The sequence below is a fragment of the Lissotriton helveticus genome, chromosome 5_1, assembly GCF_964261635.1.
Source record: "Lissotriton helveticus chromosome 5_1, aLisHel1.1, whole genome shotgun sequence".
NCBI classification, from domain to species: domain Eukaryota; kingdom Metazoa; phylum Chordata; class Amphibia; order Caudata; family Salamandridae; genus Lissotriton; species Lissotriton helveticus.
In genome coordinates this window covers 337,433,971-337,460,907 of record NC_136065.1, presented here as the reverse complement: position 1 = coordinate 337,460,907, position 26,937 = coordinate 337,433,971, and the positions used below count along the sequence as shown (strand labels likewise).

Here is a 26,937-nt window from a genome sequence, read left to right as displayed (position 1 = left end):
TGCCCGCGCCCTCCTTTTGTATGTTCTAATTACCATCATCTGATCACGTTTTGTGACCACGTGATCAGAGCGTCTGTCTGGTTGCGTAGGGTGTTTTCCCTGCTGCTGTCATTGTTTCTCTGCCATATTGGATGCATAACTCAGTAGTTAGATGTTTTTACCACAGTGAAATCGAACCCATCGGCGTGTAGATGGGCATGTCCATTTCACCAGTCCTTATATCAAATCTAAAAAACAGCTTTGTCAAATAATTCTTTATCACCTGACAATATGCCCAGTACTGCCAATAAAAAGTTGTTCTGTATTTCTATTTTATTTTATTGTATATTCCTTGTCCCTCTTTTATATATTTTGTTTGTGTCAAAAATTATTTGAGTGGTGGCAACCAAATATTCCATATTTTCACTGCCCTTATATCCTCCACATGGCTGCTGCTCTCATTGTGGGATTCATCTCCCTATTGCACGGGTGCTCTACTCTGGTTATAGGCAGAAACCGGAGTTTAAATGATATGGTTTCTATAAACAATTTGTATATTGTTTCATCTAATGTTGGAAATCTATTACAAAGGAGGTGTCACATTGCTGATCTGTTCACATTTACCTAGGTTCCAAAACCTGATGAGTATACCCCTGTTCTTTTGGTTCAGTAAATACACACCTATTGTTGTTTGTCATTTTTCTCAGTGATCCGTGCATGTGGTCTCATTAATAGTTAGTCTATTTAAGCATTTATCCCGAAACGAAGGCACTGTACGACCAGTAGGTTTTCCCTAGGGACTTAGGGTGGAAGCTTTTAAATGATAGGAGCCCATTTCTGTTCGTAGGTTTGTGATAAACCTGTGTATCAGTTTTCCGTTACTCACTACGATCACCAGATCCAGAAATGGTAGTTCAGTTTGTGTGATGGTGGACGTTACGTGTAGTAAGGAGTTGCGCTTATTTAACCAGTGTAGGAAATCATTAATTGTATGCATATCTCCACGCCAAATAAGGAGAACATAGTCTATGAATCTGCCCCAGAGTTTTATCTGGCCCATCCAGGGACTATCATGGGTAAAGATACACTCCTGCTCAAAGGCTGCCACATACATCCCTGCCAGTCTAGGCGCAAATGCGCCTCCCTACAGATGTACCATGGGTTTGCAGGTAGAGGGCTTCCTGGAATTCAAAGACATTTTTAGTCAGTGCTATTTTCTGCTAGGTTCAGTATGAAAGATCTTGGGGTTCTGTGTGACTCTTCTTGTGTATACAGTAAGTCCACCACCACTCTGTGTTTCTCACTGTCGGCTATTCGAATAGAGAGATTCAATATCTAAACCTACCAGGTGTTCCTTAGTTGGATCAAAATCCTTATCTTTGACAATGTTCAATACATTTCTCATGTCCTTCAAGTATGCCTGATTCTATTGGTCTCCCTGGAGGGGGTCTCATGGGTTTATGACATTTGGCACTGTGTAGAAATATGGGATAGCTGTATTTTCTTTATATGGGAAACCCCTTCCTGCTCTAATATCCAGTCACCTTTCACTGCTTCTACCACAAAAATGCTAATTTCCTTTCTTATTTGAGGAGTGGGATCCAGAGTCAGGATGCTGTAGTTTCTTCTATCCATATCATTCGTTTTCATAGGTTGTGTTAGTCTGGAGGTTTAAAGCCCCTCCCTCATCTGCCAGTTTGATGATCAGGTTGTCATTCTGTTTGTTGTTCCAAAGCCTCCCTTTCCAATCAGGAGAGGTTTCTGAATGGATTGGTCTCCCTCTTGTTCAGCTCCTCAACTTCATTAGAACTGCCTGTTGAAATGTAGCCACCTCTAGGGGGAGAGCCATGATTTGGGTGGTGAAATTGGATTTGGGCCTAAAGGTGGTGTACCCTTTCCTCGTTCGATTTTCTTCCTTGACCTCAAAGAATACTTTCAATTTTTCTCTTCCTGAAGACTGCCGCTAGTTCTCGTCTCAGTTGAAAAACATTCCTTAAATTTTGGGGACAAACCCCAGACCCTTGTTCAAGACCCTTTCTTGTTGTTCTGTAGGAATGAGGTCTGTCACGTTCATGACCAATGTCATTTCTTGCTTGTTCCCGGGACAAAGTCCTGTGACATCCTCCTGGTCACCCGTTGCTATTGGTCCTCCCACTGTGGTGTTTGTGCTCCTCTTAGCTTTCTCCTGCCCCTCCATCTGCCTCGCCCTAAAAAAGGTGGGGGGGGGGGGCCTTTACAATCCGTACATTGTGGGCCATCCATATCCCTGACCTCGGTGTCCAGAAAACATGGGTATGTACATAGGGCGTGGTCTCTGATAGAAACCCCTAACTCTGCCTCTTCTCTTGGGTCTGTACTCATGATCACGGTTATCGCTGCTAGAGCTTCCAGTGTTCCCCCTCACTTCTCCCCCCTTGGAAACCTTTCTTCATTTGTAGTTGTTTGTTGTATCTACTCCTCCGTCGTGTATGGGTACACTCTCCCCCTTAGAGAAGCGTTTGAGATCTTTTTGTAATTTGTTGAATTTAGATTGCATTAAGTATTCTTTGTATTCCCCTAGTTCACTCTTGGTTTCCTCTAGTTTTTTCTTATATGTTGCTATGGATAACTTGTTTTCAACTCTTGTTCGTTCCCCATGATCTCTGTCAATAGAGTATCCGCTACCCTTTTCGCAATATTACTACTTAGGATAAGCCAATCTCTAGTATATTTCCAGGCGATAAGCTCCCAGTCCCTTCTAAATGTACGTTTCAGGATAGGAAAAACAAATATGGCATACAGGTAGAGTAGAGTGCCTTACAAGACCCATCTCCTAGACTTAAGGCGAGTATGGGGCAAGGTCCAAGGCAGCACCAGCAGTTCACCGCAGGCCGGACTAAGGCGGCTATGTGCAGTGGTGCCATACAGTGTAGGGTGCCCAATGTTAGTCTATAGGGATCAGTCTGTGTAAAAAGAGGCTGCAGGTTTGGATTGGGAGTCCAGTCGGGCTGAACCAACAGGGGTGCCCAGGCCTCACAATGCTTAGTGGTGTAAGGACACTAGTTGGTCCTCTTCTCCACAGCCCAGGGCTGACCGTTGCAGAGCGGTCTTTAGGTGTTGGGCTTCTGTCACTGGGAGCACTTGTGGTGAAAGTGGCCTGCAAATAAAGGCCACAGGTGGCGTGGGGGAGTCCACAGTGGGCAAGTTCAAATTGGGCTTTGTCTCTGGAGGGCCGGGGGACCACTCTGGCACCATTGGCCCACTTAAGCTTGGGCTAAGCGGCTCAGGTGGACTGGTGCTTTCAGGTGTTTGGTCTTTGTCGTCCGGATCCTTCACAGTTTGGTCTTTGGTACATGGAGAATGCAGGGTAACCGCTCCGCTGCTCCACAGGAGTTTCTGAGTCTCTGGAGAAGTGCTAACAGTCATCCCAGGCTTTGGGGGTCAGAAGCTCGCTGAGTGAGGTGACTTTAGTGCAATTGTCGCAGTCGGGATTGGCGCCAAGTCAGTTGCTGCTTCTTCTCTTCTTGCTTTTTGCTGCTCTTCGGTCCTTCTACTTTTGATTCGCAGGATCTGATTTCCTGGTGCTAGGCGCTGCCCTAAAATGCTGAATTTAGGGGAGTGTAGGGGAGTAACCAATGGGCTACCTACCCCTGGAGTCACTATGCCCCCTATATGGCCAGGTCCTTTGGGAAGAGGGCATAACTCTGTCCCAGAGTTCCTAAATTTACCATCACCAAGAAGGCAGACACTGAAATTTCGTCTTCACTTCAGGTAGCTCACCTTAGGGGTGAAACTAGCCAGAAGGTGAACACACCTTTCTGACTACTAATGTTCCCACCTTGTCCAGGTGCCAAATGGGCCCTGGTCAAGGGAAGAGGGGTGGGAGGTTTGGCATCATCTCCTGAGAGAAAAGCTAGATTTGCATTTCAAAGGCTTTAAGCTCTTTGAAGGTCCCTGCCTTGGCATGCTAATTTGCAGTTCATTCTGTGGGAGAGGGTGTAAACACCCTCTGCCCAAGCAGACTTTGTTCCTTATCTCCTGAGAGCATAGGCCCTCACCCTTGTGGGTCAGAAACACGTCTGGGGTGGCAGTCTGGCTAAAACCAGTCCATGAATACACTAGTAGCTGGTGGGTTTCTAAGGGTGCCCTCTGGGTGCATGCATTAATACGTCCAACACTGGAATCAGTGTGGGCTTATTCATATTAGATATTTGATACCAAACATCTCTAGCTTCAGTGATGCCATCATGTAGCTGGGGCACTCGTTTTTACCAGTGTCCAGCACATGTACTTTAAATGGCTTCTCTGGTATGGGAAGCAATAGAACTTACTAGCACTGAAACTAATTGCGTACATGATGCTTTTCTCTAAGCTGTTTGTGTTTCTGGGTCAAAAAATTAAGCTGGTGTTTGTCTAATGGGTTTAAGCAATTCAGGCCCAGACTTTCGATATTTAGGCCCTATAAGAGATATGCTGGCTAATGACTTGGCTTAATTGATCTGCTTGGGTTTAGGGTGAGGCGGAAATTGATAGGCCAGAACATTATGAATACTAATCACTATTTCTTGGGCATAAACTCAGTTGCCTACAAGGCCTGACATTGGAGGTTCTGCAGTCATGATTTTACAAACATGTTTGGGTAGAATTTGCTTAGTAGGTAACAATTGATCTATGGACTATTACATACAATGACATCTAGGGTAGTGTTTTCTTCCTATAGCGAAAAAAGATCTGCTGCCCTGAATACTGTTTTATGTATGCCAACATTGTATTTTCAAAATTTTTCGGGGTGATGCTTGAGGTCTAATGAAAGCTCATGAACAGACCGTTTGCACCGATTGAGCCCTGCATGCGCCATATTCCTTATTTCTTTTTACTCTACTATTGTAAACATGGTTGGGGCCTCAGCTGAGTGTTTCCTCAGGCAAGCATCCTTCAAACATTTCTCTGATTTCTTTTTTTTTTTTTTTTTCTTTCCCTGGACCATATGCTTTAGATTATTGGATTCTTGGAGTCCTGTAGCGTTCCATGGGCCTCAGTTTGTTACGCATGCCACGGGTCCCTTGACTGACGTGGTTAATTTTTCTTCTTTGGCCTACAACTACTTCATTTTCTAATGAGTAACTTGTGTGTGTATTGAGGCCTAAATACTATAAGCTGCTAGGATGGACACTCGTAAAATGTTTTGGCAATTAGTATTTTTTGCCTACTCTGTTCCAATCTCTCTAGCATTGTGTTTTTGTATGTAAGCGTTATAGCAATTCTCTCCAAGGAACAATTTTAGGCTGCACTTCTCTTTAGCTTGGACACAATTTTGAATGCCACATATTAAAAGTGATTTGTGTGGTGAGCTGTGTTCGGCGACTCCAAGTCCATAAGTCATGAGGAAGGGCCATCTGCTTTTGCCAGTTACAGCAAATATCCGACAGCTGAACACCACAAAGTGTTTATTGCAAGAAGCATAGTCCACAGGCTACCTTGTTTTGTCGTTCTTAACAGTTGCCATCCCCTTATAAACATGTTAAAGTTTCCAATTGTCATAGGATCCCATGGCTGGAGTACAGGAATTGAGGTAATGTCTATTGAAACTTCTTTCTCCTTCACACCGAAAGCTACATTTAAAACTCCTAATGAATCAAAAACCAGGCAATAAATGTTCAAATCTTGGATACAGCCCAAATGACTTAAACCCTCCTCCTGAACCAGAAAACGTTTCTCCAGAGCTTTAGGATTGCACATGCCGTCATAAAAGGACTCCTTCTATTTGAGATATTGCAGTGGCAAAAATGCAGATTTATTTTTGGGGCCTAGGCTGACATGCAAGGGGTAGGATGAACTGAAGCAACAAAAAGTGAAAAGGAAAGAGCACATCTTCGAGGAGGGGAGAAATACTGTGTGTACAGCCCTTGCTTGAATACTGGACTGAATTAAAGACATCTATCTCAAGTGTATGCTAAATGAGATCCATGTTAGATTCAAATTACACTAATAACTTTTTTCTCGCCACTTCTCTGCAGTTATATGTACTTTCTTTTGCCATGCTCCTATGGCGGCAACATGCACATTCCACTTCCATTGCACTCATTTTTGTGCTGCACGTTTAACACATTTACCTTTTCCTTTATTCAAGCAGTAGACTTTTAAGGCGTAATGGTAATTTGAAAGCAAAACCTATCCTGACCTTGCCTAATGTGCCAGTTTTATTAAACAGTCCTAGAACATGTAGGTTTAAGTACTGCCTAACTTATCCCTCACCCCAGTTCTTGGTCTCCTTACGCCTACATAGACATGCCAGCATGTTGCTGTGTTGGAGCAGTGTGCCTTTTGCAAGGGTCATATCTGGACCTTTTAAACTTGTATACTCCAGTATCCTCTAATGGAATTTGATATTACTCCACATTGTTTGAGGAATATTATACTTGTACAAGACTGAGATAATGGAGGCCTTTGGGATCCAGGATTCTATTAAATGGGCATCTCTAGAAGTGGTGCTTCAGGACCAAAACATTTTTATGCAAGCCCGGTCACTATTTAAAAAGTTCAATACATAAATTATTGCAACAATATTTTGTTTTAATTTCTTTGTTCACTCCTGTATTTTTTGTTTGTTTGAATGTGGCCTCCAAGGTTTTGAAAAATCAGATTGTCTCACAAGTAGGCAGTGTATTGTGTTTTAGCCAGACTTTCACCTGACTCGTGGTTTGTTAAAACTTAGCGGAATGGATGCATCCAGTTTTACTGAATTTATTTAGTGTCCTGCAATAGAAAGTAATGGACTAAGTGTTGTAGAAATTTAAGCCAAAATGGTGAAATGGGCTATGTTGCAGAACTAATATTTAAAGCCTCTAGTTATTTAGAGTTTATTTAACTTTAATCTTGTATCCCATATCCCCCCCCCCCCCCCCCAACAACCCAATATTTTTATTTTATTTCTTATGTTGTGTTTTGCTAGTTGCCAGTCACCACAGAACAGCCAGGGAGGAACCTGGACCAGGAGACAAAGTAAAGATAAAACTATCGCAGTCGAACCCTTTGCAACAGGCGAAGCCTCATGTTGATAAAGGAGACCTCAAGAAACCCGGTAGGGTGCTGCTATTTTAACTAACATAATGCTAAAGTGTCTTGGTGGCCATTTGTTTGTTAATGACGAAGATTGTATTATAGAAGGTTTTGATGCATTAAAGATGTATTTTAATTGATTAACCCCAGTACTCACAGTTATGAGACTAAATGCATACATTGTACATTAATATTCTACTGTTAGAGTAAAATTAGTGTTGTATTTATGGAAAGACCACACTTAAGTTTTTTTTATATACCGAGTATATATGTTTACTACACACTTACGAACTCCTGCTGATTGACATACAGTATTTTAATTCTCCAGGGAAACGAGCTGGATAGAAACGTAGGATTTGAGAGGGATACCCTCCAAGTTTTACCAGTGAATCGTATTCTAGTAAATATCACTGTGATGGTTGGAGAATGAGAACACTGTATATGCCAAAAAGAATACAAAAAGGTGATTGGTGGAATTTATCTCAGGCAATGATAATTACTCGGGCAATATACCAGTCCATTTTTATTTTGCCCACCATGCCACATCGGATTAGATCATGCCATGTGACAATCAGCATTGGTCCTGCTCCATTAGGAACAGTCTAGTCCAAGGTGTCAAGCCAAGTTCTCTCAGAACCCGAAAACAAGCTACCCCCTGACTGTTTGAGCCTATTTGGACTTCTTTAGTCAGGTACAGCTTGGTTCCAATCCCATATTGTAAATGGAACACACTTCTGGGCATACACAGCTTTCCACTGACTGTATGTACAAAGGAACCTAAGTTCTATCTAGCTAATGTATCTAGCTAATGTATCTAGCTAATGTGTCTAATCTAATGTGTCTAATCTAATGTGTCTAATCTAATGTGTCTAATCTAATGTGTCTAATCTAATGTGTCTAATCTAATGTGTCTAATCTAATGTGTCTAATCTACCCTATGTTATCTGTGAAAAAGTACTTCTTTTGCTTGGTTAGCCCCCAACTTTTTAACCTGGTTTTGATGTGGTTTTAAATGTAGTGCAAAGGGTCCCTACCAACCAGGTGCCCTGTACCAGTGCTCCTTCCCCAAAGCTAATTCCCAATTGGTACTTCTGCCCCCTGTAAATCTCTAGTAACTGATACCCTGGGTACCTAGTGCCTGAGAGATGAAGAGGGTAATTTGGGACCCCCCTCACTGGGACCATGCCACTGCAGCCTGCATGCCCTTAAGAGGGAGAAAACCACAAAGTCGACATGGCACCCTGTCTGGGTGCCATGGCAGCTAACACTGCCTGGCAGCATAGGTAAGTCGCCCCTCTAGTAGGCCTCACAGCCCTAAGGCATGGTGCACTATACTACAGGTGAGGGCATTATCTGCCTGAGCAGATATGCCCCTACAATATTGGGCACCATATCCCAATATTATAAGTGACAGTAAAGCCGTAGTCCATGGGCTAGGAACTCGACAACTTGAGTTCCACAGCACCATAATGGCTTTACTGAATATAGGAGTGTTTGGTACCAAACTACTACTTTCAATAAATTCACACTGTTGTCATAGTGGGTTTTATCGTACCATGTACCCAGAGGGCACCCCAGAGGTGCCTCCTGAATGCCTATCACCCCTTGAGTGGTCTCTGACCAGCTGTATACAGCCAGCCACCCACCAGCAGAAGAATTTAGCTATGTTGTCCGTTTCATCAGTACCCAGATCTAGAAGAATTTAACTACCGCTTGCATAGTCTACACCGCAGACCATAGTTTGCTAATGAGCTCTACATTGTGTCCATGTAAGTGCTAGAAGTAGTGGGTTGCTAACTTCTATGTATGCCAATTTCTTTCCAAACTTTTATGTTTTAGAGTTAGTAGATTGATAGAGAACTGTGTTGCATGTGTCATTTTTCTTTTTAAGAGGATTAGAACATTTTGTGTTCACTTATCTTAGAAAGTATCCAAAAAAGAGTAGAGGCACAGGCTAATCATAGATGGGTGGATACTTAGATGTTGACTGGGCTGTTGCTGAAATATTCTTCAAAGCATTGTTAATTTAGAATGTAATTAATATATGGTCAGACAATTACCCTTGTATCATCTCTGCATTTAAGGGAGCTAAATTAAAGGACAAAATCCATACTGTCACCAGCTTTGTGTGTAGAATCCTGTGTTGTATGTGGAAGTTATGTCCAAGGTGCAGGGAGTTTTGGATAGAGATAGGTGATAAAATACTGCTGGGCCTCATGTGACATCAGAACCTGATATACATTTCACTGTTGGGAGTTTGAAGGAGAGATGTTCTTGCATTGCAGAGCATGTAGAGCAGTATGAATACACACGTGCCTCCCCGTCTCCCCCCAACCTCCTTGCCTGCTTTTTAAGAGGGTGTTAATATGTTGTTTAAAATTAAGCCATGGTTATTAGAGAACTACGTTTTTGCAGCGTGAATTTTTCTTGATTTACTATGCTGTGCATTATTCCGCAATCTGGTGGTTGGGTCCGGAATCGTAGTCTTTTCTCTCTTTTCCTTTTTTTAGGTCTCCTGGCGTTTAACAGCACGTCAGCGCTGTGTCCGCCAGGAGATCTTTTGTTGCTGACTGTGCTTCCCAGGAGACAGCACCTGGCCGCGTGCATTGCCTCTTCAAGGAGGCTATTTGAGCGGGGCACGCGCTCGCGAACGCGCTCAGCTGCTGTCTCCCGGGAAGCTCTTTCACCAAACACGCATGCGCATACACAGACGCATACACACACACACACACACACACACACATACACACACACACACACACACACGCAAGCGCCCATGCACGCACGCACCCACACATACAGAGAACCTACCCCCGCTGTCGCATACACACACGCGTGCACACACACACCCACAAGTGCACCGAGCGCCCCCCCCCACTTACCGCCACTCCGGACTTCAGCCGCCACCGCTCCTCTCCTGGCCAGGCACTCCGTGGGCGCGGCTTCCAGCAGGAAACGGAAGTCCCGCCCCACGGTAGTTTTCCTCACGCGCACACGACCAGCTGGGGAGTACAGGAGCAGGTTCGCTGAGATGAAGTGCTGGCTGGGCGGCCAATATCTGCTGGTGGTAGGTCATATGTTGGGAATGGATCAGAACCAGTGTTCTTCACCTCCACGTTAGGTAATGTAATCCATGCAGCCTTTCTCGAACTGCGCTAAAACAGAAGTCAGATAATGTGCCCATCCATTTTCCGTATTATCATAGTTTTACTCCGTGAAGAGGCCCTCATTCCTAGTCCGGCACAATTGCTGATTCAGTGCAACAAGTCATGTGTACCCAGATCAAGAAACCAACTCTGCGTGCCTGCAGGCTTTGCCGCCATGATTCTCACTGGTAAACCTGGCGCAAATTACGTGGGCAGACGGTGTAAAAACCGAGTTTGCTCGAGTTGGAATGTGGGGAAAACAAGTGCAACTAATGTGCTATGCCCCAATTCTTAAATTCAAAAGTTGGAACGGTCTGCTCTCCAGCGTATTGCAAATGTGGACACTTGTGCCGACTAGGAATGAAAGGGCTATGATTGATTTAAAGTACCCTCTAGCATGTTTTGCTTTTCACCAGGGCTGCACTGCATGACACCGCTCTGTTAATAAATGTGTTACGTTTCATAATTTTATGCACTGCAAAGAAAACGCAGCTTGTGTTTCCGCTCACCTAGACTCATTCAAACCATGCCAGCACAAATTACCCAGGAAAATCTACCACACAGGAGAGGCAGCGCCCAAAAACGGGGGAGGACTGAGGGCTCGGACGGAGACACATAGAATATGTCCCCTTGCAGGGGGGACAGGAAACACACGGTTTCGTTTATTTTGGAAGGTTTGATTTACCTGGGCAGTGGCAAGGACAGGGTGAGGCACGCAAGCTGACAGGGACATATAAAACATAACGTCATACAGCTGTGACCATAGAGACAAAAAGGGTGTAGTGGAGAGAACGGGAGGCAGGAAAGGCTAGAGGAAGATGGGCAGACATACAAAGAGACACAGAGAGAGAAGAGAGGCAGCTAGACAACGGGGGGATGGACAGAGAAGGGAGAATGCTGAGCGAGGCTAAAATAGACAGAGACAGTGAGCGAGGCAATGCTTATGGAGACAGCCTGAAAAAATGTATGACAGTATACTGAGAGACGGGGCCGACACTACTGTATGTGTGACACCGACACTACTGTATGTGTGACTGGTGCAGAGAGAGACGCAAGGGGTGAACACAATTGAAAGAAAAGTGGTATTCAAGATAGGCTGGTAGCATGAACAGCAGCGATGGAGCAGAGCACGGCGAGGGCTGCTCTTCCGTTCTCCAAGGTACATGCATTTAACTATGAGTTTCTCACAGTACACGAGCTGCAGGCAGCAACGCTGGGAAACAGAGAAGCAATAATGCTCACTGTTTCCGAACTGTGGGCAATGCAGCTTATCCACAATCTTTGAGAAATTCCGAGTTAAAGGTACACATGACAGTGAAAGCGCTTAAATGAGGCGCCCAGCTGCGTCCGTCCCTAGCGCACACCTTCAAGACTCGGCCCCAGATGAGATGACATTTAACAGCGCCCATGCATGTATTTTTCACTTTTTCTGCCGCTGGCAGAGTACACATTTTGCATGAGCTGCATAAAACAATTCCCAAGGGAACTGTTTAGAAGGGATTACGTTGAAAACATTTGGAACATCTGTAGAGGAACTCTCTTGGTGTAAGCAGCTGCTCAGATGTTCCGCTTCCTGTTTTCTTTAATACCATTACTCCTCGGCACTCTGTGTAATTTGTGCAAAAAGGAAATAAGACGTCTCGTGAGAAATAACAAAGTCTGGGTCACTTGTCAGCCAGTTTCATAGAGAAGGCGTGAGTGACTGAGAGCCAGCTGCCCGCCGCCCACCACTTCAAAGCGTGTCTCTGCAGGTGGGGGTGCTTGCTACAGCCCTGGCGTTACTGTTAACTTTATTGTGAAGCTATGAGTCGGAGTTTTTCATTCACACCTGTTGATTCAGTGAATAGGCAAAGTCACATTTGCTGAAGTAGATTGTAAAGTTCTTTCAGGAACATCCTCTTGCATTACGACATTGCAGGCAGCAGGCCATGCAGGAGATGGTAGGGAAGTCACGTGACACAAATCATCTTTATACAACAATTCAGAGTTTGATAACAAATTAATGTAACACATTGTAATATACAATGCCAATAGCTCAAACTTTAATACTGGGAGACCTATTGCATTGTAAATGCTTGTTTTTTTTTGTAGCCCAGGTAGGCCTCGACGTCCCACCATTTGGTGTACCTTCCGTGACGTCAGCACGCTTCCTGCGGAAGCTCCCACCCTTGGACGCCATCTTCAGATTCTTTTTTCCGCCGTTGGGTCTGGATCGTCGCGTGAAGCTCCAGAAGTTTTGGAGGAGAAAAAGGAGAAAATAAGCGAATTTCTTCAGGAAAAAAACTCGAGAAGACCAGGAGAAGAAGATCATCAGAGCAGGGACGACTAAGAAGGAGAGGAACCTAGAGATCTTCGTCCGACGGAGAATGCGCACACAGGGGGCCCCCTGAGCGCAGTAATGGACAACACCCCATTTAAATTCTGACGTAATTGCCACCACAAGTACGCGCAGAGAGACCAGCACCCGGTCTGCAACCTCTGTCTGCCTATCGACCACGGGAAAAAGGACTGCAACGCCTGCTCAGTCTTCACGCCGAAGACGCTGAGGATTCGAAAGAAATAGAGGATAGCTCACCACACGATAAAATAATAAAATAATAATTCTGAACTTTTAAAGCTCCTGGTTACACTTGCCAGTGTGTCCCCGCGCTATCAAAGACTGAGCAGCAGCCTGGACAGATGGACCGAGACTAGTCCTGTGCCGGTAAGTTAAGGCTTCGGAAACAAGAGAGTTTTCAGCTCCTTCCGGAACAGCATCTCCGAGGGTTCCACATGGAGCTTGTATGGGGAGGGAGTTCCATCTCCGTGCGGCTAAGAAACGGAAGGAGCGCCCTCCCATTCTTGCCTTATTGATTCTAGGGACCGAAAACAAGCCAGCGCCCATCGAGCGCAGGAGCCGGGTGGGCTTGTAAGGAAAAAGCAGATTACGCAGGAAGCCCGGGCCCCTGCCATGGGCGATCCTGTGACTGACACAAAGTGCTTTGAACTCTATACGTTCCCTGATAGGGAGCCAATGCAGTGTCTCCAAGGCTCTTTATGAGGAGGCTCTCCTGGGAAGCTGTAGCACCAGTCGCGCGGCTGCGTTCTGGATATGCTGCAGTCTTAAGATGCAGCTCGCGTTAGCTCCCAGATAGAGAACATTCCCGTAGTCCAGCCTAGAAGTAACCAAGGCATGGACCAGGGCTCTTCTGGCGGACGCTGGGAGTAGGTCAAGTGTCCTTCTTAGACTGCGGAGGATTCCAAAATACGTCCCTGCGACACGCCGAGTATGATAATCATAGGACATTTTGGAATCTATCCACATGCCCAAGTTCTTCACTTGGTCCTTGGGGACAGGTAATGGGCCCAAAGCCTGAGGCCACCAGGCAGAGGTCCAAACCGAGGGGGACTTGCCAACAATAAGCACCTCGGTTTTGTCCCCGTTCAATCTGAGACAGTTTTTGGCCATCCAACCTGCCAGATCTTGATGGCAGGATGCGAATCTGCTGGCGGCATGCTCAGCTGGCTGCGACAAAGCCACAACCAGCTTAGTATCATCAGCATAAGTTACCACCTCTATCCCATACTGCTCAGTAATAGCAGCCACCGGTGCTACGTACAAATTGAACAGGGTAGGGCTGAGGCTGGAGCCCTGGGGAACACCCTGCTTTAGGTCATGAACCTCTGACCTATAAGCACCCTGTTCCACATAGAAGCTGCGGTCATGGAGGAAAGATTCCAACCATGACCAGACTCTCCCAGTCACTCCACTTTTCCTCAGACACTGTAGCAAGGTGTGGTGAGCTACAGTGTCGAACGCAGCGCTGAGATCGAGAAGAATCAGCGCTGCTGTCTGACCCTCATCTACATGTTTCCTCAGTGCCTCTGTGGAAAAGAGAAGGGCAGATTCGGTGGAGTGATGGGCACGAAAGCCAGCCTGGGAGGGATGGTAAAGCCTGTGCGCCTCGATGTGAGCCGTCAATTGATGGTTAGCCAGCTTTTCTGCTATTTTAGAGAAGTTGGGGAGGAGGGAGATCGGGCGCAGATTACTAAGTTGAGTTATGCTGATTTGCGGCTTTTTCTTAAGTGGGAGTACAACAGCCTGCTACCATGTGTTCGGCACCCTGCCAGATTCGAATGACAGAGCTAAAAGATGTTTAACATAAGGTGCCAGTACTTCCACGCTGCCGCTCAAAATCTTGGCAGGAGCCGGATCCCTGGGGGAGCCAGATTTGACCCCCCTCGCTACTGCTATTAGCATAGCCTCATCCGGGACCGAGAAAGTACTGATGCTATCTTTCTCCAAAATAGCACCTTCCATTGGCGAATCACCGCTGAGGCCAATCCTGGCCTCACTAGGAACGGTGGTATAAATATCTTGCACTTTCTTATAGAAGAAATCCGCAATCTGGTTACATATTTGTGCAGAGGAATCAACTTGTTCGCTTCTTGAAGCCAGCAATGATATCTCCTTATAGACTACAAAGAGTTCCTTAGTCGAACACTCTGCCTTATCGATACGATCAGTATAGTAGATCGAGCGGGTTTTCCTAATCAAGGCGTGATAGCCTCTGAGGCTATCTTTATACGCCTTACCCACCTCCGGAAGATAGCCCTTTCTCCAGGCTCTTTCCATGTGTTTACATGCTGACTTAGCTTCTTTCAATTCAGCATTAAACCAGGCAGCTGATTTAGTGCGGCGCACTGGGCCGTTCCTCGACCAGGGGGCAGTCTGATCTATGGCAGTCTCAATACGTTTGTCAAGAGCAGCGCAAGCTTCATCAATAGTGATACCTAGCCCATCAGGGGGCCCCCCCTGTTTTAGACTGGCACAAAAAGTGTCTAAAGAAATTTAGCCCACTTCCTCTGTTTCTTTTTAGTATCCCTTCCTTTCCCCGGATTGCTGCCCTCCATGAATTTAAAGCAAAAAGGTACCAAGTAGTGGTCAGTCCAAACCATCGGGACAGGGAGCTCGGCCTTAATGCCCTCCCAATTACAAAAAAGTGGATCCAATTGATGACCTAACCGATGAGTAGGTAGCGCCGACTGTAATGTCAATTGCATGGTCGACAGCTCTTGGCATACCTCTTGGGCCACTTGGCATACTATGTATACTAATTGACTGTTTTGTTTAAATTTGTTTTTTACAGAATGGGCTCCTGGTGACTTCTAGGAGTTCACCGATACGGTGCAAAACCGTGAGTTTTTGAATACAAAAACCTTTTCAAAATACTTTTTTCACATACATATCCTCACGGAGTGGACGTGCCTTAGTGAGCACGGACCCCCCGGGGGATTTCACTTTATGGTCCTGATGAAAGCTGAGCCGAATGTGGCACGTAACAGCAGAAACATGTCGACCTTTTTTTAGGACACAGTGATTTCCAACAAAATCACCACATAGTCCCCACTTGTTTTTAATGTGACCAGCTTGCCCATTAATAAAGTTTTTCTAGGTACTGCTGCGATCTTTTAAATTTGCACTCACATCACTGAGCACAATCTCATTGTTTCAGAACAAACCACCTCCGCTGCAATTGCAGGCATTGAAGCACACGGGGGGGACATTCGGTCTCCCTCGTGGGAACCCCATGATGAAGCATGTCACCACTAGGGTGAGTGAGGGTTCTTTTTACCAATAGAGTTGTTCCTTTTACCAATAGAGTTGTCCTTCTTGTTTTCATATTTTGCACAGCACACTAACTGTTAGTCACTCTTTAGTTGTTGAATAATAGTACCTCTTGGGCCGCCATGTTAGATCCATCATCGAAATGCATATTGAGATCACCTAGTAAGAGGAATTTGTCATATCTCATAGCAGGGGATAACAAATTGCATATTAAGCTCTCCACAAACTTGCTGCTCCCGCCCGGGGTCTATAAATCTGTAGGCCTTTAATAATCATATTACTGGACACTGTTATAGAGAACGCCCCTGTCTCACTACCCGCTATACTAGCAGGCTCCATAGTGCAGATAATATTGTCCCTGTGGATCAATGCAATCCCGCCCCCCTTCCACGGGCTCTGTCCTGCCTACAAATACCATATCCCTGGGGCAGGGCCTCTAGTATTTCAGGGTCCGAATCCCCATCGAGCCAGGTCTCTGTTGCAAAAAGAATGTCTAGATTGTTATCCAGCAGTAGGTCCCGCACTTCCATGTTGTGCTTTTTTATAGACCTACAATTAAGCAACGCACAGATAACTTCCTTGGTGGTGCCTCCTACTCTGGTATCGCCATTCAACCTGATACCACAGTACTTGCAGACCCTTACTGCATCCCCCTTACTGGGATCCAGTCCATGATTACACTGTGGGTTGACCGTTGTACGTAAATCAATCAGCTGTTGCCGAGTATAGCCCAAGAGTGACCCAGATCCAACAGGGGTTCTGGCCCCAGTCCCCGATCGGCCGCGGACGGGCGCAGACGGGCTTGCCTTAGGCGCACCTTCGGCGCGCATGTGGCGCGCCCGCTGCGCTCGTCCGCTGCGCTCGTCCGCTGCGCGTCCGGTGCATGAGTGGCTAAATACCCTTCCTTCCGGCGGACGACTAGACCGCGTCCTGCCGGAAGTAGGGATTCTGTGGACTCGTGGTTACCGCCCTCTGCCCAAACGGCACACTTTAAGAATTGCGGCGCCGCCAGGCTACTCGCAGTTGCAGGGCAAGGGCAAGATCCTGTCGCTGTACGATCTGGGCCTCTCCACCGGCGATGAGGACAACATCGCCGAAGGTCAAGTTGACTCCACGGTCGCAGAGACCGATAAGAAATCGTCAGACAAGGTAGGAGAGTCTACGACTCCGAAACCCTCGACGGCCTCGAAAACCTGAGGCTGACTCTCGAAAATCAGAGTCTAGGACCTCGAAGGGAGCACCGGCGTCGAAAGCTTAGATGACCGAAGCTGCGGTCCCCGAAAAACAGCCCAGCTGATCCTTCGAGGACTCCCAGGCGGCGAAGACCAGCGAAAAAGCAAGGTCGTCGAAGCAAGCTCCCGAAAAGGGATCCTCGACTTCGAAGGAGAAGGAGCCGAGAGCCATTTTGACGTCGACGGGGCCGTCGAAGAGGGCGGCCGTCACGCTCGACGCCGATCACGCTGCACAGATGGAGAAAAAGAAAAGAAGGCTCGAGGCCGAGATGGAGAACCTCATCCAGAGGAAGAAGGACTTCGAAGACAAAATGAAAAGCTTCAGGATCCCCTCGAAGCCCACGACGGTCCTCAAAGAGATAGAAGAACGCGAGGAGTTCGACGCCGAAGAGCCACCGAAAACTCCGGAGCCCTCGGAGCAGGGAGAAGAAGAGGACCTCTATTACACAGAGGGTGATTATGGGGACCCGTGTTCGAGCTACGACTCGGGATCCTCGATGGCTCAAGACCTGGATTGGCAGGACATCGAGGCCGAAAACCCGGAGGAGGCTGTGGAGACATACCCCTCGAAGCCTTCGCCGCCAGATGACATTGGGGCCTACTACGAGGTCGTCAAGAAGGCTGCAGCAGCTAATGGAGTCAAATTGGAGGAGGAAAAGGATAAGGCAGATTTCCTGCTGGAAACCTTGCTCCCCACAGAGACAAAAAGCCACTTCCTGCCCATGCTGAAGAGTATTATGGAACAAGGCAAAGAGGCGTTCAAAGAACCAGCCTGCAGGTCAGTCACACCAAGGACGGAGAAAAAGTACAAGTTCTCCTCCCAGGACCCCCCCTTACATCCAGGGGACAGTTTCAGCAGACTCAATTATAGCCGCAACGGCCAGAAGGGCCAACGTCCCAACAACATCTGGGCCACCTCCTGACAAGGAAACCAGGAGGATGGACCTAACAGGCAGAAAAATTGAGAGAAACACAGCAATGCACTGGAGGATGGCAAACTCCAACGCCCTTCTGCACAGGCACCAGTACCAGCATTGGGACGAGATGAACCAATTGCTCAAGCACCTCCCAGAGGAACACCAGCAGAGAGCCGCTTACCTCGTGGAAGAGGGGAAAAGCATCGCAAACTCGTGCCTGAAGACAGCCTTGGACGGGGAAGAATCATCCAGCAGGCTGATGGCTATAGGAATCACAGAGAGAAGGCAAGCCTGTCTCAGGATCTCAGGCTTCAAGTCAGAGGTTCAAAACAACATCCTGAACACCCCTTTCAATGGAGAAACACTGTTCGGAGCCCCAGTTGATAAGAAACTCACCCAACTGAAGAAAGACAACGAGTGGTAAGGTCCATGGGGGCCCTGCAATTCAGGGGGATGAGAAGAGGCACTCCTACGTGGAGGCCGAACGGAAGGGGTGGAAACCAGCAAGGACAACCACACCAGGCGTTCCACCAGGGTCAACAGAGTGACAAGCAAGGTCACCAGGGCCAGCAGAAACAAAACTGGAACTACCAGAACAGGGCCAGTCCTTTCGCGGGAGAGGAAATGGACAGGGCCAGAGAAGGAGAGGCGGTGAACAACCCCCCTCGAAGTGACTTCACACAGGAAAAGATGCTCACCCACTCAAACCCTCCGAGGGAAGAGCACAGAAAAGCAAAGAGGAGAGGGCTACACGGACAAGACACAAATGAACATCTAACACCAGTAGGAGGCAGGCTGAGATTTTTTCTCAGAGAGTGGAGGAAAATAACCACAGACAAGTGGATACTCAACATCATACAGTCGGATACTGCATAGAGTTGGAAAAGAGACCACCAAACAGAAAGCCAAAGAAAAGAGAGCACTCGGGAAGGGAGCTGCAATTGCTCCAAGAGGAAGCTCAAGAACTCCTCCTCAAAGAGGCCATCGAAGCGGTCCCATTCAAAGAACGGAACAGGGGAGTGCACTCAAACTACGTCCTGGTGCCAAAAGTGGACGAAAGCCTAAGACCCATCCTGGATCCACGTTTCTTAAACACATATGTAAAGACTCAAAAATTCAAGATGACGTCCCTGCAAGAGGTCATCCCACAGATAAAGGTTGGGGACTTCTTGTCCACCATAGACCTCAAAGATGCGTACCTGCACATCCCCATGAACAGGCAGCACAAGCACATGCTAAGATTCACAGTAAACCAGGATCACTACCAATTCACAACCCTGGCATTCGGTCTAAAGTCCGCACCAAGGGTATTCACCAAATGCCTCGCAGCAGTGGCCGCACATCTGCGAAGAGAGGGGATACACGTGTACCCCTACCTAGACAACTGGCTCGTAAAGGCAAGCTCTTACAGGACATGCAAAGATCATGCAGAACAGGTCACAAGAATGCTAGCAAGCCTGGGATTCTCCATACACTGGGGAAAATGCTGGATGGAAACGGTGCAAGTGAAGATCTTCCTGGGAGCTCAAATCAACACCGTCCAATGCAGGGTCTACTGAGGGAGAAACGTCACTACCAGAAGGGGCGAGCTCTGACAGTGAGGACAGTGAGCAAGATCTTGGGAATGATGGCGTCATGCATACACCTGGTCCCCAATGTACACCTGCAGATGAGACCACTCCAAGAGTTGCTGCAACAGCAATGGTCACAAGCTACAGGAAGTTGAGAGGATCTAGTGGTTGTAACGCACAAGGTACAGGAAGAAATGAAGTGGTGGACCAAAGAAAGGATAACAATAGGGAAGCCTCTATTGCCACTGGACCCAACAGTGACCATCACCACAGACGCATCCCAGAAGGGATGGGGCGCACACATGAACAGGCTCAGAGTGAGGGTTCTGTGGAGCCCAGGGGATGCGGTCAAACACATCAATTACCTGGAGCTGAAAACAGTGTTGCTTGCCCTCGAGGCCTTTCAGAAACAGCTGTACAACCAGAAGGTGCTGATACAGACAGACAACACCACAACGATGTTTTACATCAACAAGCAGGGGGGAACACAATCATTCCCTCTGTCAAACTTGGCACAGGAGATCTGGAGATTGGTAATACCACTCAAAATAGACCTGCTAGCCATACACCTGCCAGGGAAGGACAATGTAGAAGCAGATTGGCTCAGCAGGCAGACTTCAGCATCCTACGAGTGGGAACTCAACATACAGGAAACAGAGAGACTATTCAGGAGGTGGGGCACTCCGACAATAGACCTGTTTGCAATACGCCAGAATGCAAAATGCCAGTACTTTGGAATGCCCTATGGATAAGCTGGTCAAAGACATTTGCCTACGCTTTTCCCCCGATACCACTGATTCCCAGGGTTCTCAACAAATGTATGACGAGCAACATGACTCTCATCCTGGTGGCACCACAATGGGCCAGGCAGACCTGGTACTCACAGATAATGGAGATGGCACAGGGTCCACCCCACAAGTTCTCAAAAAGAAAAGACCTACTCTCCATGGAAAACGGAGAAGTTCTACACCCAGAGCCGGAGGGCCCCAGCCTATCAGCTTGGCTCCTGAGGACTTAGAGTTCGCACATCTGAAATTACCAGAGAGCACCCTATAGGTGCTGCGAGAGACAAGGAGGCCCAGCACACGCAAGTGCTATGGGGAAAAGTGGAAAAGATTCACTCAATGGTGTTGCAAGAAAAAACTCCAGAGAAAGCTGACTAAGGAATCAATGGTGCTAAAATACCTCACACACCTAATAAAAGCCAAGCTAAGCTCATCCTCGCTGAGGGTACATCTGGCAGCGATTGTGGCATACACAAGAGGAGAAAAAGGGAGAAGCTTCTTTACATCTCAAGTAGTGAAAAGATTCTTGGAGGGAGCTAAAAGGATGCCACCGCCGGCATGGAACCTCAATGTGGTACTGACAGAGCTCATGAAAGCACCTTTCGAGCCAATCCACAAGGCAACACTACAAATGCTAACAATGAAAGCGGCCTTCCTGGTAGCAATCACCTCGCTACTCAGGGTAAGCGAGCGCCAAGCACTAACCTTGCAAGAACCCTATATACAGATACACAGTGACAGGGTCGTAATGAGAACGGACCCACACTTCATGACAAAGGTGGTGTAACGTTTCCATATGAATCAGAGTATACAGATACCGAGCTTCTTCCAAAAGCCCACAACAAGCGCGGAGATGGCGCTCCACACCCTAGACGCAAGAAGGGTAGTGATGCACTACATAGAAAGGACAAAGGACCACAGGAAGACGAAGCAGTTCTTCGTGTCCTTCGCAAACAGCTTCCTGGGTAGACCAGTGACAAAAAACACCATCGCTCGATGGATCGCACAAACGATACTATTCTGCCACAAGCAAGCAGGGCAGGAACTAACAGGAGGGGCACAGGCCCACTCGACAAGAAAGAAAGGGGCAACAATCGCCTTTCTGGCCAACACACCAATTCAGGACATATGCCTGGCGGCAACATGGGCTTCAGTGCACACGTTCACTAAGCACTACTGCGTGGATATACAAATGAACAAGGAAGCACAAGTAGGACAAAGAGTGCATCAACATATATTCAACAACCAACGCTCATCTTCCACCCATCCGCAACAAACGTAACAAAACCGCTACAAATTCTATGCACAGCATAGTGAATCCAGAAAGATTCACGCTGCAAAACGAATAGTTTCTTACCTGTCGGTGTAGTTTTGCAGCTTGCAAGATCTTTCTGGATTCACTAGCGAACCCACCCACCTCCGCAAGAAAGATGAGGCTGGAGAGGGAAAGGGGGTGAAAACAAGGACAATACGTGAAAAACAAACGTTGGATGGTTAAAAAGTGGTAAATAACTTAGTGGAACATTGCCATAACTTTGGTAACAGAACAAACACGAGAAAAAAAGAATCCGAAGATGGTGCCCAAGGGTGGGAGCTTCGACGCCCACCTGGGCTACAAAAAAAAAAGGAAAAGAGAGAAAAGACTACGATTCCGGACCACCAGATTGCGGAATAATGCACAGCATAGTGAATCCAGAAAGATCTTTCAAGCTGCAAAACTACACCGACAGGTAAGAAACTATTCGTTATGTCAAGGAAAACAAAGTGGGTGACTCATCCAATAAAATATCATTGATATTGTGGGTATTAGCTTCTCCTGAGCACACAGCTTGACAGTGAGCAGTCTTACCTGCAGCAAGTCCTACCTACTCGGTCACTTCAGTTGCCCTAAAAAGTTACCCTTTAAACAACTCCACGGCGAAGGCGCTCATGAGAGCAGCCTAAATGCTGAGTAGTGGAATTTAATGCACCACTCCACAGCCAGTGGACTCTTGTTGGCCTTAGTGGATCAGCTAAGGGCTGCGGCAATGATTCAGCAAACCAGCAGTCAGTCATGTTATTATTTACTCATAGGGGACCTTTCTTCCTCCTGCCACACTGTCCAAAACGAACATGAGCTGTAGCTGACTCACAGTAAGCATACAGGCTGCTTTTAATTTCAGGCAAAACCCAACTTCAAAACTATTTCTAAATTGTAAGTATTCAGCTGTGCAGAGGGTGAAAGGCTATTTATTGCCATTGTTGAGTGTGGTAAATGTCATGAATCTTGAGAGGCGAAGCAGCTACCCATTTAAGGCTTTTTGTTTCAGAGAAGAAGTAAGCTTGACTTCCAGGGCATGCCATTACACTTAAAACGAAAAGGAGCTTCAAACCCTGTAAATAACCCAATTAGACATAACCTGTTGTCTGTCCTAAAATGGTTGTACGCTCTAAATGGATCAGTATGCAAAGGCATCAAGCAATATATTGATGCTGCACTCCCACCTGGCAGGCAAATGTGATGGTGATTTCGGCTATTGTACTGGGATCTAGGTACCACAGTGCTACAGCTCATTAAAACAAAACGGAGGAGACACCTCTGATCGGTGCTGTACAGTGTCTCTGGACGGTCTTTCATAACTAAAGTCCAGACATGACTTGTTGCTTTCAACCATGTGCTAGGTGGCATGCTAATAAAAACACCACATTTTACATATGTTTCAAGGGACTCTCCTGCCTTTTTGTCTTCCCCAGACAAGAGAAATGCTACCCCCTGCCCTGGGCCCATTCGGCACCAAGACAGGTGGAAAAATTAGCTAGCCAGGAGGTGTGTTCCGTCATCAGGCTAGTTCTACTTATAAGGTGGGCTGCCTGATGCAAACACAAAGCTTAGAATTCCATCAACTTAGTTTTGGCGGAATTAGGGTCACTGGGTCAGGGTTATGCCCACTTCCCACAGGAAGTGGTCATATAGTGGTTGTTGACACCCTAAAGGTTAGTAGCTACTGCATGTCAATCCCCTTAACACCCCTAAATTGAATATTTAGGAGGCACCCCTGATGAAAGCAACTCAGATTTGATGGATCCTGAAGAAAAGGACAAAGAAGAGCCACTAGAAAAGCGAGAACTGAAGATTTCCTGTGGACTTCTGGTGCTAAGACCTCCCTGCCTGCACCAGTGTAGACAGTTGTGACCAGTGACCCATCCTGCAGTTAAACATCTTCCAAGAACCCCAGGAAACAGTCAGCACATCGCAAATTGCCAGCAAACTCCCATGGAGTCGAGGAGCTGCTCCTTTGCTGGCCACAGGCACCAGAGACTCAGTTTGGTTCACTGAGTTGCCGCTCCCCGGGCAGACGCAGCAGCCCCCCAGGAAGAGCTACCTGTGCCCCTGATGGTCAGATCTGTCCTCCCACCAAGTGAGAGGACATCAGGTCAGGCCGGAGCCCCACATTACTAATACCCAGGGTACCGGTGGACCCCTTGCCTCAAACAGATCCCTGAAAGTCAAGTCTGGACTCCTTCCACCCTTAGACCTAACCGCCATCGCGGGACCTCAAGACCCACTTCCTGAGTGGTCCAGCTGTCCTGTTATTGCACCTCAACTGGTGAGATGGACAACCACAAGACCCTAGGACCCACAGAGCCCAGTCGACCTTTCCACTCTACTAAAAGAGAAAACAACTATTGTAACCTTTATTTACTCTGGCTTTTTAATAATTTCACATTTCTAGCCTTATAGTCGGTTTAGAACAGTCCTTTTCAGAACATTATGCACAACAGTGCTGAATGCTAGTATTCGATATGTAGTACCAAGTGGCCTTAATTGTGTTAAGGTTAGGCTTTCATAGTCACCACAACATCTGAGAAACAGGGGTTCTGCTTTCCTAGGGCGTTCGTGAGGTTAGACATGTTAGTCCAGTACACCATGGTCTGCCAGCAGTTATTGTAATCTTTTGCTCATGCAGCTGTGTTTGAGCTTGAAAGTCATGCACTTATCATAAGGGTACCACGCATAGCTCACCTTCATGTACTTTAGTTTCAGTGGTAATTCAATTTTTTAGTACTGTTTGTTTCATGTGTCACATTAACCCGACTTATCTAAATTCTATAATAACTTATTACTTTCATCCAACTAAGCAGTGCATCCATGTTAAATTGGCCATCAAATAGTTTGCCTCCACCCATCTTTAGGACATTCAGGTCACTGAGCGACATTCAGCCCGTAGCATGTAATTAGGTTATCCAGTATTGGGGTATCTTTCATAGATTCACATGCCTGAATCACTCCCCGTCGCCGAGGCGGGAGTCCTACGGTAAAAATATATACATACAAAAGCAGTGCCTTAGTAAGAAAAGTAGTAGGCTAAAAGAAAATGGGCCCAGAAGGCACAAAACTTAGCAGCCTATCTACCTCATTATATGAAAAGACCTAAAAAATAGTTCCAACCAATCAGCTGCCAGCACCCTCTAGAACCTTCCCAGCAGAGGCAGTTCTCCTCAGATTTTCTCCGCACGTCGTGTGAAAGGGAGTCTCCCTGAGTGCCTACTCAGTTTTTTCATCCTTTTACTTCAAGATGTCTGACAAGAAAGCTGCTCTTTAGAGCCTGTAGGACCTGTGATAAGAAGAGGGGGTCCATGTAGATGATCAGCACAAGGACTGCATCTACTTTCTACATCCTAACCATGTAGTTAAGGATTGTAGAATATGTCGTACTTTTCCTGCTAAAACCATCAGAGACCGGGAAGCAAGGGTACTTTTATGGCTGAAATCCTCCCCAGCTGAGGAGGATGACAGGGCTTCAACATCTAGCAAGGGGGCTAGATCCTACAACAGCTCCTCTTCAGAAGGAAGGAAGCACCACAAAGCCTCTCATGAAACTTCTGACCAGTCAAGGCGGTCTCCCATTCCTCCTTCTGGATCAGCCTTGTCTCCATCCTCTGAGATTTCCAAAAGGCTTTCAACCTCCATAAACTGGAGTAAAGCCCAGATCAAGACCCTTTCTCTAATGTCTTCTCATACGGTATCTATGACCTCTGCTGCTCCTCTTTCTTCAACTACGGTCTCTACCATGGCTATTACCTCACCTATTGTATCTTCTAAAATACCTACATCTGAAAGAAACAGGTTAGTATTAGATTCCTTACCTTAGAATATCCCCAGGCGTCAGTCTGGATCCGGAAACTTTTGCGTAGCAGTACCCCTGCGCGTCGGTAGGCGTCGTCTGCAGGCGTCCCCTGCGGCTCCGCGTCGTCGGCGTCGTGCGCCGTGATGACGTCGCTGGAGTATATAGACGCCGCCTCCGCGCGCTGACGTCAGTTCTTCTTTTTTCCGCGCCAGTTAGCGCAGATCCGAAGAGCAGTACTCCGGTCTTTTGACCAAGTGTTTGTTAAACTTAATCTTTCTACGGTGCCGGTAGGATGCCTGGGTTTAAGAGCTGCGACGAGTGCGACCGCATGATGTCGGTCACCGACCACCATCGACTCTGCCTCCGGTGTCTGGGCGCGGACCACGACGTGGAGTCCTGCGTCGACTGTCGGGCCTTGACTGGAAAAGCTAGGCGGGAGCGGTCCCGCAAGCTTCTCGAGCTCCGGGTGTCGGCCCCGCGTCGAGAGCGGTCCCGGTCCGGTCGGAGGTCGAGGGAGCGGTCGAGGGAACGATCGCGGAGCCGCCATGGGCGCTCCGGGAGTCGCCACCATTCCTCCGGCTCGTCAGGTAAGCACAAGAAGTCGGGGCGTCGCCATCGCCCCCCCGACGCCCGCGTAATGCGGCCGGGGGCTCGGGTGACCCCACCCCCGCGGCCCCGCGTGGGTCGCCGACGCCGTCTACCCCATACCCGTCGGTCCCTGGGGAAGGCGCGTCGCGTGAGGAGATCGAGGCCTTCCTCATTGCTATGAGGGCGAGGTCTTCTCCGGCGGGGCCTTCGGCGCCTGCGGGCCCGTCGGTCCCGTCTGGGGGCCCGAGCGGTTCGGGTGCTCCTGCCCCGGCGCCGCCGGCGGCTCCGGCCCCGGCGCCGCTGGTTCCCTCTGGTTCGTCGCCGGCTGGTCTCCCGGCCTCTCCGGCGTCGGTTCCTGTGGGCCAACCCGTGGTACCGCCCCCGCGTGGTGCAGCGACTCCGCCGTCGGCTCCGGCCGGCGTCGGGTCCCCGGCACCGACGCCGCGCGGCGCCACCCCCCTTTCCTCCCCGACTCCGGACGCGGAGTCGGACCGGCGTCGGCCGACGCCGGATTCGACGCCGATGGGGCCCGTTGACCCCGACGTCTATATCGTCGACCCAGAATATGGGTATGATGACGATGAGTATGGAGAGGGTTGGGAGGGGTCTGAGGACCCTCTATCCCGTGCCTGCCAGTATGATGTGGACTGGGTAGGTGATCTGGGTGATGCCAGTGGCCTGGACGAGTCGCCCAACCCTGGGTTTGTCTCTCCGTCCCCTGTGGCGTCTGAGGCAGGTGCTGCCTATTCGGTGGTCCTGATGAGGGCTGCCAAGGCCTTGCACCTTGAGCTCCCCGTCGCGAAGGTCAAGCCGAACATTCTGACCGAAGTGTTTAAACCGCAGTCATGCCCCCAGGAGCCTCTGCTGCCGTTTAATGAGGCCCTGTCGGATGTCCTTTTGGGCACCTGGTCCAGGCCCGCTTCTGGTGCGCCGGTTGACCGGAATGTCGCGAGGCGTCACCGTCC

The 26,937-nt window shown here is 47.8% G+C and overlaps 1 protein-coding gene across 13 annotated transcripts in view; it reads left to right on the top strand.

Moving 5' to 3' along the window:
- LOC144754523 (cyclin-dependent kinase 11B-like) overlaps positions 1-26,937 on the top strand; it is a 431,279-nt gene that overhangs the window by 116,748 nt on the left and 287,594 nt on the right. For all 13 annotated transcript variants that reach the window (XM_078642437.1, XM_078642431.1, XM_078642429.1 and 10 more), the window contains one exon: positions 6,911-7,039. In XM_078642437.1, coding sequence (XP_078498563.1) covers positions 6,911-7,039 — 129 coding nt within the window. The remainder of the gene's footprint in view (positions 1-6,910; positions 7,040-26,937) is intronic.